This window comes from Vanessa atalanta, chromosome 14 (assembly GCF_905147765.1).
Source record: "Vanessa atalanta chromosome 14, ilVanAtal1.2, whole genome shotgun sequence".
Lineage (NCBI taxonomy): Eukaryota > Metazoa > Arthropoda > Insecta > Lepidoptera > Nymphalidae > Vanessa > Vanessa atalanta.
Window position 1 is genome coordinate 2689817 of NC_061884.1, and position 12495 is coordinate 2702311.

A 12495-nucleotide genomic window follows, 5' to 3' on the forward strand; every position below is an offset into this window, starting at 1 on the left:
CCAGACGGGCTTGCACAAAGACCTACCTAGTGGTATGATATCATCTGATACGTTCGGTCGCTCGTTCTAATACAATTTCATTGAAATTCTCAATAAATCTCTCTAGATTTTCATTAGTCTACTATATTAGTTATACTAATACTTTTGTTGCACGTTTAATTTCAATTTCATTAAAGTAATTTAAACTAATAAATAAATAACAGTCATACGCTGCTCATAGCAAAATGTGCTTTATTTTAATGATATTAGTTATAAAGTTAGCTTAAACATAAAAAAGTGTAGGTCTTACCGATTTCAAACGCGATCTTTAAGGAAAACTAGTCAACTATGCGGGGCACATTATAGTGCACTAGTATATTCGCAAACCGAAGTGCACTCTCGAAATCCAATGGAAAATACAACTCGACCGGAAAAATTCAGTCGCATACAGCGAACTTACGTACGTACGTCAGGCTGATACTGAAAATTTCTAGGCAGGAAATCTTTATTACCCCGACCCGGGAATTGAACTCAGGCCCTCCGATTTGCCTCTATATAAGAATAAAATACATTGAGAGATGTATCTCCTATCTATATATATACATATATACTATCGCGTACGATATATCTCGTTTAGGACCGTTTTTTGAGTATGTAAAAAGTGCTAATAAAATTACATTGATCTACGTGTGTACACTACCTTTGTGGTTCTAGAAACGTTCTCATACAATTAAATCTAAAAAACACCGTTTAGATCGTTAGTATGCAAGCTTTCAAATTAAAAGGAACTAAACGTTTTATTCCTTTATCGTCAGTTTTTTAATTAAAACTCGTTGAAATATATTCAGTTCTGTAAAAGGGATTTTTTTGTCAAACAATATTCTCCTTATCACTAATTTGTTACGTTTTTGTTTTTTTTTTCAGGAACATCAATGGATTACGGCGAGCGCTTTGAGGAATTAGTGAAGTGTATATTAACAGTGAAGTGAGTCGTTTAACATTGAAGTGAAGTGAAGTGTTGTATTTGATGTAATGGCGTCCTATGGAGATAACTTCAATGACACTGTGGTGCGAGCCTATGGGGAAGAGTTTCCACTCCTAATGCCGAGATGGGGATACGTTGTGTCAGCGTTCGTCCTTTTCCTTATTGGATTCTTTGGATTCTTTCTGAATTTAATGGTGATTCTTCTTATGTTCAAAGATCGACAGGTCAGTATATTATGAACGAATATATATGAATGTTCTAATTTAATTAGTATTAGTTATTTTTACATTGAAAATATTTATTAATTTATCTGCTCTTTTTCTTTGCTGTTAACTTTTATACTAATTTGCCTATAAAATATAGAATAAACAAGTAGGTATGTATTTAGTATAATAATATTTCTTACTAATAATTTAAATGTCTGTGACCTATTCACTTTTAGACCGCTGAACCGATTTATATGACATTTTTTATGGAGATAGATTGAGCCCTGGGAAATGACAAGAGCTGCTTTTTCAATTCACGCCTCGAGGGGGTAAAGTAGTCGTGACGGTTTCTGTGCTATGAGTAAAGTTTTATAACATCACATGTTAGTAAATTATATGAAAACCTGTTCAGGATTGAGTTGGGTTCAAATTCAGCATTGAATCAGGAATCCGTCGATTATTCTCATCGAAAGTTAGCAGTTACATGTTCTCGCATTCGAATAGTGAATATGTTGGTCGTGCATCTACTTTTGAATTGAATTTAGTATTTTAATAAAAAAGTCTAATTCTGTATAAACACATTTCGTATCCCACTCGTGAAATGTAGAAAAGATTTTTTTAGGGCATTATTAAATGCTGATTTTTATTCTGTTTAATGTAATCGATTTTTAAAGAAAATATTTTGTATTAAAATTTTAACGAGAATAGAATGGAAATTGTATTCGTTGACAACGCTAGAAGTTGTTCAGAAGGTTATGCACATGGAGACTTATTTATAACCATTTATCAGACTTTAAAGGCTATTATATTAAATACATACTATTGGAACAATTCCCCTTCTTCAAGAAGCAGCCCCAAAGGAAGTGGACGTGGCAAAGCCCCGACACTATGACCAAAAATGAGATCGATTTCATCATGACGGACAAAAGGCACATATTCAGAGACGTCTCAGTGATCAACAGGTTCAATACCGGTAGTGATCACCGACTTGTCCGAGGCTCTCTGAATATCAATTTTAAGGCCGAGCGCGTCTGTCTGATGAAGTCTACACTCCGACCATCCCTGCTCCAAACCATTGCGGGATCTGAAACGTTCCAGTCAAACCTGGAGAACCGATTCGCTGCCGTGAAAACCACAACAGACGTAAACCAGAACCTCAAAAATGTAGTGAGAATTCTCAGGGAAGAAGGCACGAGATTTTGTAGCATGCAGCGTAAGGGCAGAAAGTCCAAACTTTCGGAAGAGACTTTAGGGCTAATGAAGAAACGTCGTGAAAACCCACCTGCCACTTCGTCCGAGAAACTGCAACTAAACCAAGAGATCAGCAAGCGCGTACGACACGACCTCCGGTGCTCCAATACTCTTACGATTGAAAGAGCCATCGAGCAGAATCGGGGGTCTAAGGTGTTCGTACAATCTCTTGGAAGAAGCCACCTGACGAAGTTGACCACAGCAAGTGGAGAAGTCGTTTCTTCCAAGCCGGCAGTTCTTTCGGAAGTAGAGGACTTCTACGGCCGGTTATACGCATCGCATGCATCTCGACCTGATCCCGAAAATGAGGATGCTAGAGCTACATTAACACGCCATTTCACCGAAGACCTGCCAGAAGTCAGTATTGGCGAAATCGAGATTGCTCTTAAACAGCTTAAAAATGGAAAAGCCCCAGGAGAGGACGGCGTTACAACAGAGCTATTGAAAGCAGGAGGTAAACCCGTACTGAGGGAGCTCCAGAAGCTTTATAACTCTGTCCTCTTCGAAGGGAGAACTCCGGAGGCGTGGAGTAGGAGTGTGGTCGTCCTGTTCTTCAAAAAGGGAGACAAGACCCTGCTGAAGAACTATCGACCCATATCCCTAATGAGCCACATCTATAAGCTGTTTTCAAGAGTGATCACGAACCGTCTTGCGCGAAGATTCGACGAATTCCAACCCCCGGAACAGGCCGGATTTCGGAGCGGATACGGCACCATAGACCACATCCACACAGTGCGGCAGATTATACAGAAGTCCCATGAGTATAATCGGCCCCTGTGTCTCGCATTCGTGGACTATGAGAAGGCCTTTGACTCGGTTGAAATCTGGGCTGTTCTGGAGTCCCTGCAGCGTTGCCAAGTTGATTGGCGATACATCCAAGTGATGAGATGTCTCTACAAGGCCGCCACCATGTCCGTCCAAGTACAGAGTCGGCAAACGAATCCCATACCATTGCATCGAGGAGTGAGACAAGGGGACGTTATTTCCCCCAAATTGTTCACTAATGCAATGGAGGACATGTTCAAGACGCTGAACTGGAAAGGGCGTGGCATCAACATCAATGGCGAGTACATCTCTCACTTGAGATTCGCAGATGACATCGTCATCATGGCAGAAACGCTGCAGGACCTACAACAGATGCTGAATGAGCTGGCTGATTCTTCTATGCGCATCGGCCTACGGATGAACTTGGATAAAACCAAGGTCATGTTCAATGAACATGTTCTACCGGAACCGATTGCGATACACGGTACCGTCCTCGAAGTTGTTCAAAAATATGTCTACCTCGGGCAGACATTGCGATTAGGTAGAAGCAACTTTGAGGACGAGTTGAATAGAAGAATTCAGCTAGGTTGGGCAGCATTTGGGAAGTTACGACGAATCTTCACATCGTCGATCCCACAGTGCCTTAAGACGAAAGTCTTCAACCAGTGCGTCCTACCCGTCATGACATACGGAGCCGAAACGTGGACACTCACGACAAAGCTGGTCCACCGGGTTAAAGTCGCTCAGCGTGCTATGGAAAGGGCTATGCTCGGAGTATCTCTGAGGGATCGCATCAGAAATGAGGTGATCCGTCAGAGAACCAAGGTCATCGACATAGCCCACCGGATTAGTAAGCTGAAGTGGCAGTGGGCTGGCCATATTTGTCGTAGAACCGATAACCGTTGGGGAAAACGTGTTCTAGAGTGGAGACCGCGTCTCGGCAAACGTAGTGTAGGACGTCCTCAGGCTCGGTGGAGTGACGATTTGCGCAAGACGGCTGGCAGGAGCTGGATGCGAGTTGCCGAAGAAAGACCACAGTGGCGTGCATTTGGAGAGGCCTATGTCCAGCAGTGGACGAATGCGGGCTGATGTGAGGAACAATTCCAACCGAACGTACAGGACGTTCGTGTGTCACTGTGTCAAGTGCTTTTTATGAGAAACACCTATTCGCACCTTAGCGCTTAGTTTATCTCACCAGATAAACTCGTATCGCCAGCAATTCATAAATTAAACGAAAACTCAGTGTTAATTAAAATGATAATTAATTAAAATAAATTATAATAGTTTTTATTCGTAAGAAGAAATATATTGATATTTCTTGCCCCACAAGTGGACAAAGAAATACCATCACTCTTTTTAAACAGAATTAAGAGCGAGTTCCACCAATATCGAACCATCCATTGTTTTTTTTAATCCTAGTTACATAATCCTAGTAGGGTAACCCGCAGCCGTTAACTTGTACGATAATATTACTAAAAAAACTGTGCATTATTGCCAATGGTTTGAATCTATAACTATCTGTAAACTACGTTTTCGCTCCATTGGGATGTCTCGTTTCTTATATCAATAATCACGCGACGTCGGTGTATCTCAGCTTTTAAAATACATATTCACATTCTCATAAGTATATGAAGTATTTTAAGATTACTTCTTTCGTTCACTTTAAAAAGCAAAAGCTTTCAAAAGCATTTTCGTATTTCTTCATTCCTTTGTTTTAACTTTCAATCGTATAGCAAATAGAAGCCTAAGTTGTGTACATTTATGTTATAACTCTTTGTGGATATATTACTTGTATTTATGTGTGCCTAGTGCGAGTTTTCGATTTGTATGGAATTAAAACAACGCCATCTAGTGACAGAAATAGTAATTACAATTTGTGAGTTTGAGTTTTTTATTTCGAATCGAAAATCGACTAGGACTCCAAATTGACAACGATAATGCTCGTGATTGGCTGTTTTCAGTATTTAACGAGTGCGGCACGACGCGATGGTGTGGACGCGATTATACGAGTAATTATGTAAAACTCGTACTAGGCATACCGTTCAACTAGATGATATAAAGAATGTTTAATGGATGTAACGCTAAAATTGTGAGTTTATAAACTGACATATATTTATCTAAATTTTAAAACGTATATAATAAATGGACGGGGTATAATATTATCTAAATTTCAGCCTTCAATGTTTAAACGAAACTTAAGTTATTCAAGCTAAAAACTAAGATATTATATGATGTATTATTTTTGAAAACTGATCTATGAAGCGGAGTAAAATCTGATTGAAATTTCGTCGCTTTTGAAATGATGCTATGGTATTGGTCTATAGTCATGTAGGTTAAGAAAAAGCGAATAATTTAAAAAAGTTCGACGACTCTCCGAATAATTTTCATTTTATCGGATACAGCGCACGCATTTTGATATTTATTAAAGGTATACGAAATACATCATAAATTTTGTCATAACCGAACGAAAGCGAATGAAGTATCGTTTACGAAGAATAATTTTTAAACTCTCCGGTACCAAAATATTTTTTATGGATGGCTGATGTCCTGTCATCCGCTGTAGTAAGCCAGCGAAATGAAATAAATTGGAAACCCTTTCCTTATCAGTCTTTGATGCGAATATTTATAAGACACAATAGCTCAATGCGAGCGTTGTCAGTTTGATCGTAAGGGTCGAAGGGTTGCCTTTAGGTATTATTGGTCCCATTCCCGACACGAGTTTATCATTTAGTTTAAGAATGAAATAAAAACGTATGTAATTTTATGTGTCTCGTATAAAGTATAATAATCTTGTTCGTATATTAATTTCAAAGAATATTAAATCAGGTGTAATGGTAACTGTCTTGAATGTTAAACAGCGATTAACCCCCCCCCTGAAAACGCTAGACTTTTCTAAATAGGTATGTATGTACCTCGCTGGATTTCAATTGTTTTCAAGGTTTTAGAAATGTTATTACGTCACAATCGATCTCTCATGAGACGACACACACACGCATGCATTTTTAACAAAATAGCTTTTGTGGTATCATTAACATATCCTCCAACTGCGAAATGGAGAGGCTTCATGAATTCATGAACAAAACCAATTTCGCGTCCGCTACGATTACATTTAGATGGAAATTTTAAACAAAAAAGCTGAACCATAAAGTCTGAAGTACTTTTTTTATATTAATAATTGTTTTGTTAATTTTTTTTTGTGGTGTGATGAGTTCATTTTTATTTGGATGATATTTTATAAATGCTTTGTTTTTATATGAAATTATTAGTTAAGTTATTTTTTTTTATGATATAGGTAAGCGGACGAGCAAATGGGCCAACTGATAGTAAGTAGTCACCACCGCCCATAGACAATGGTACTGTAAGAAATATTAACCTTCCTTACATCACCACGCGCCATCAACCTTGGGAATTAAGATCTCTTGTGTCTATAGTTACACTGAATCACTCACCCTTCGAACCGGAACACAACAATACTGAGTACTGCTGTTTGGCGGTAGAATATCTGATGAGTGGGTGGTAGCTACCCAGCCGGGCTTACATAAAGCTCTTCCACCAAGTGTTGAATAAATAATAAATTTCTTTCTTTTTGTAAAAGTGGATACTATAACATGAAATATGTATATTAACAGACCGAGTTGCAGCGGAGCAATTAGTTCACGCTGACTGGCTCAAGCGTCGGTAAGCCCTGGACGTTTTCAGTAGAATTAATTGTTTTATATCATTTTCATAGTTTTGTCTGTTATGAGCAATTTAAATAATCGGTCTATCTACTACTACTACTACTAATATCATATATAGGTACTATCATACTATAGTTGAAATATCTGGAAACCGGCTGTCATGGTATGGGTATGTCATGCGGAGAATTGAGGACCATGTTGTGAGAAAGGTTTTGAAAATGGAAGTGGATGGATATAGAGGTAGGGGATTAAAGAAACGATGGATAGATTGTGTGAAAGATTATGTTGTTAGAAAGAATGTTAGGTGTAGAAGAATGGAAGAAGAAGACATGCTGCGCCGACCCCAAGTAAAATTTGGATCAGGGCAGGAGGATGATGACTAGTTCAAATACAAATGTATTCCAAAGTTCTTGGTTTTGCCTACACGGACGTACACTTGTCGGGTCCTGTGCCTCTATTACTAACGGATAAAATTTAAAGTTACCGATGCGAACAAGTTATCACGTTAAGCTGAATATAATATTTTTTCTAGGTTACTTTTAAGGAGATGATTGTGGAGTTTCTATCATAATGATACAATTAAGACTGGTGTAAAAATATGTGACAGATTTACATACGATACATGTGTTTTCAAATGAATTATAAACATAAATTCATGAATATTCAATGATGCTTGCCAGGGTTTGATCCCGCAATTTTGGTCACGTAAAACTACGAAAATCTCCGTTATATAATTAGCTCTGGAAACTGATGTTGGTGTTATATTTAAGCGTTGTATTTATAATTTAAATATATTATGTATTTTTATATGATCCCGCATACAATAAGTTAATCTCAAAACAAGTTATAATAATATTATAGTAAATATTTCGCGTGCAATTAGAATGAGATGTGATCTTTTAGAACTAAGAGAAGCGCAACGGTAGCGGCACCGGCGGCAAACTCGCGTCGATGCTCGCAAGACATAGTTACTTATTTGTGTGGATTTTTGCTCGTTACTGAATATTTTAATAAATAATAATAGATCATAGAGGTAATATTTTGATAAGGCATTAATAGGAAATAATTCTAGGAGTTAAACTTAAGAAGGGACAATCTGCTAATGCCTAGGATTCAGGACTTCATTGTTGATGTTTCTTCGCTCGGAAACTGTCAATTTGACAAAGTTCTATCCTATTATAATAGCGCGAGGATTATATTTTGTAATGAGCTTGGGTATCAAACAAAAATACTACACTGCACTTTGCATTCTTCAATTTTCAAACAATATTGAGTTAAATGTGCTTGTGGTAAGATTTTTTTTAAAATTATTTTATTAAGGTTGTATATCCGAGATATTGTAAACAAGTATAATTGGAGACTGTGTGCATAGTGCATATTTATCTTTATATATATAAAAACATGTTGCCTTAAATTGAACGCCATTTTTATCTATGATCGCAGATATCATACATAAATAAGGTTCCAAGCTTTGGGTTTGCAGAAAAAAGTATTTAATTGATCGTATAATTCCTAAGGATAAACGATTTTTGTACTGTACTGAAGTAATAGAAAACTCTGTAAAAATAATTAAAACTTCACGTCCAAGATGAAGCAAAAAAAAACTATAAACTTTTAATAAGCATATAGAAAGTGTAAAACTTAGTCCTGAGCTTTGCGCATAACTCTACCACCAAGATGTACATTTAAGACATTATGACGATTTCGTTTTCAGAAGGCGGTTGAAGGAAATCTTCAGACTAATAATAACGTGTCCTTTATTATTAAGTTTTTTGTATGTTGCTTAGTATATTTATCCTAGAATACGCATTTTCGTGATGCAAGACAATTTGACATTATTATGGAAGGAATATTTATTAAGCATTTTAGAGTTCATACATTATATGAAAAAAAAAAACTTTTAAGATAAATATTCTGCCATGCCGGCCTGCCTATCGTCCTGTCTAAGTCTATTTTCGCCGTTAAACGTGACGAGCAAAACTGAAATTGGATATTTGCACCGTTTTGCGGCGGCACCTGTTTGAACAAGTTTGCGGAATGTAACAATTTAAAAATCCAAAATAAATCTAAGTATTTTGAATTATTACTTACTCGGTGGTAGAGCTTTGTGCAGCCCCATCTGGGTAGATATCACCAAACAAAAATTCTGCCGCCTTACAGCATTATTTATACATTACTTTTATAGTTTTAATATTTTATTTCTTTGTTTTATCTCGAGATGGCCCAGTGGTTAGAACGCGTGCATCTTAACCGATGATTTCGGGTTCAAACCCAGGCAGGCATTACTGAATTTTCATGTGTATTCCACCTGCCACATTTGTATTCCACCAACCCGCATTGGAGCAGCGTGGTGGAATATACTCCAAACCTTCTCCTCAAAGGGAGAGGAGGCCTTTAGCCCAGCAGTGCTACAAGCTGCTAATGTATGTATGTATGTATGTATGTATGTATGTAATGGATGTGATAACTAATAATAGAGAAGAATTAAAAAAATACATGCTGTACCGACCCCAAATAGCTTGGGACACGGGTAGGGAAAAGAAAAGAAAGTATTCCCAAAGTGTTATAAAAATAATAAAATACTCATCCATTACATATTAATTTCATTAATTAATGAAAATATTGTACCCTGAATAGCATTTGTTACTTGAGAATATATTTATACCAATTTCCCTCTGCTATATCGCTATATAAACAGCACGTGGTGCTAATTGCAATAGAAATTACTGCTGTCGGTTCGTTGTCACGCATGGCTTAATGTAAAATGGAAATCCGCTATTGCAATCACTAGGTCCGATTAAACTTTATGTTCCTGATAAGTCCAACTATTATGATACCCTTTTCTATTAATTATATGTAACAAAGCTACGCGTTCAAGTTTATAAAAAAAAAAAAACATAACGCATATCAAATCAGGACAAACATTTGCCCAGCTGTGTGTAGTCTCAAGTTCCCATTTACAATATATCCCTATTATTGTTTACCTTATTTTTGACACTTTTAAAATTTTCGATTTGCGAAATTATTGAATCACCTTGAAATACTTTAGACTAAGGCAAAGACTACGAGAAGAAAGAATTAGCAGCTTATCCACTGTTGAGTGGCAGATATAATCGTAGATAGCAAAGTTATTACTTTTGACATTTGAATTTCTCACAATGTTGCCAACATTAAATTCAAGGAAATGAAAACGAATTAACAAAATTTATGAAGTTTGCTTTTTAACCCGAGATTTTTAGCGTATTTGTTTACGAAGATCATTTTTGCTAATAAGACATATAGATTGGTTATCCGTTGAATTAAGTCAAAAAATTTAAATATATTCTGGGACTGGCTGAAGGTTTAATTTATTATTAAAGTACTGTATATATTTTTTAATGCTTGTTCCAGTAAGTTAGCTGAATTTTATTACGTAACGTATCCGAGTTTTGGTAAGATGGTTCCTCACCGTCGCTAAATAAATTGTTTATATATTTATGTACAATATAGTTTGCGAGTACAAATTAATCCAATGAAAAATTCAGAGAGGTCGTGATTAGAACCCGCAACTTGGAGTTACCCCATCTCCGGACATCCCTCCTAATTAGTTTGGTTAGTACCTAATATTCTATTTAAATCAACGAAATTGGAAAGTACGCTTTGTTTGAAAATAAAATATAATGTGGAAATATTTTAGTTTAATTATAATAAAATATAATGTGGAAATATTTTAGTATCAGGATTGAAAAATAATAATCACGGAACTCCGTCCCACTACTCCTTTGAGCATATTTGTCTTTTTCTAGTAGTTTCAGAAACGTTCTCGCTAAGAAAAGGTACCAAAACTTTTTTTATTACTTTGAGTACACTTCATGATTTCAAAAACTATACTTAATCAAAAATAATTTTGATATATTAATTGTCAACGTATGTCCTGCATAGTATTAATGTATTCAACTAGTAGTTCAATCAACAAAAAAATGGTTTTTAATTCAAGATGGCGGATGACGAAAACCAAAATGCAGTCTGTCATTAACTGTCTTAAAAGAATTATAAGTAACTCAAATTGTTACTTATAATTCTTTCGATGTCAATGTTCCGTTTATAATCTAATTGGACTTTTTGAAGTTGGCTAAAATTATTGCGTATACAACTCAGTGAGAGAAGTAAGCAGATTTTGCAACAGAAATGTTTCAAATAAACTTGCACACAAATTCAACTCTGAATATAAATTTAATTGTTCTCAAACATTTCACTTCAAAATACTCAATACGATAAATTCTATAAAAGTTTGCTATGAAGTTTCGAGACACGTTTTAAAATTCTTGCAAGGTTATAACTACGTACATAATTACTTTGAGCTAACGTAACTTTGTACATGAAATTTTCAAACTTAAAAAAACATGTCTACGTGAAACGTCTAAAGTAATTATTGCTAAATACGTTAAGGCGTTATCTAGCCTGTTCGTGTGGAGCGTGTTTGACTGAACGTGTTTTTTTTAATTTTATTCGCCTGTAGTGTGAAAATTAGTGTGAGGCTAGAAAACAACGCTTTAGGCAATTTCCTTTATCACACGCTTGTAAGCCAACTAGCTATCACCGAGGATTTCGAGATATTTTATGATTATAATAATGTTAATGTTGACCAGGTTCAGAAATTTAAATATTCTTTATTTAGGTAGGTATCCGTATTGAAGAAAGAAAGAAAAGTTCAATCAATTATAAAAGGTAAATATTAAAAAAAATAACAGTATATTATACTACTTAATCTACAAAAGAAAATATTTAATAAAAGAGATTCGGTAAGCAATGATAGTAATCGTAACCTTAATAGGTGCACCATTCGCTTCCAGGTTGGGTTCCAGATACCCAACGCTGATTTTCAATGGTGGACCTTTTTGTAACTATGGAAAAACGACATTAATTTAAAAATTAAAATTTTTAATAATTTTCTCAAAATAGTATCTGGCTTAAATTAGAATTAAATGTATTGGAAATATGAATGATTAATAATTCATCTATCCACATCTAATAGAGAATTTAGTGTTGGTGTTATGCGAGTATTTACAAAAAGATTTTCAAATATCTGCAGGTACTTAGCCATCTGCGCAGGACATATTATCCATCAATGAGTGCGCAGATATAGATGCACTCTTTATTCCCTTGTAGGAGACGGAAAATCCGACACGACCGGAAATAATTTAGAAGCAACGGTTTTATGTTCATTCCGAGGCACATAAGTGTGTGCAGGAGTGTATGAATTTCTCGACGGAAAAATCGAAGACTTGTTTGAACAAGCCTCGCTTGATGTTAAATTTACACAACTAAAAAACATTAAGTAGGTATATAATAATATTATGCTCTTTGAGCTTTTGATCTCGAATTACAAGAAAAAACCTTATATTGTTAAAACATATATTTTAGCATTAGCAGCCTGTAAATTTCCCACTGCTGGGTTAAAGGCCTCCTCTCCCTTGAGGAGAAGATTTGGAGCATATTCCTCCACGCTGCTCCAATGCGGGTTGGTGGAATACAAATGTGGCAGGATTTCGTTGAAATTAGACAAGAAATTAGTAAATAGAAAAAGACGTAGAGCAAACCTGCATGGTTTCTTCACGATGTTTTCCTTCACCGCCGAGCACGAGATGAA

At 35.9% G+C, this 12495-nt stretch overlaps 1 protein-coding gene across 1 annotated transcript in view; it reads left to right on the top strand.

Annotated features, from left to right (window-relative positions):
* LOC125068823 (parapinopsin-like) overlaps nucleotides 1-12495 on the top strand; it is a 115879-nt gene that overhangs the window by 43500 nt on the left and 59884 nt on the right. The window contains exon 2 of the mRNA XM_047678144.1: nucleotides 904-1188. Within this exon, the coding sequence (XP_047534100.1) occupies nucleotides 1012-1188 (177 nt within the window). The 5' untranslated portion in view covers nucleotides 904-1011. The remainder of the gene's footprint in view (nucleotides 1-903; nucleotides 1189-12495) is intronic.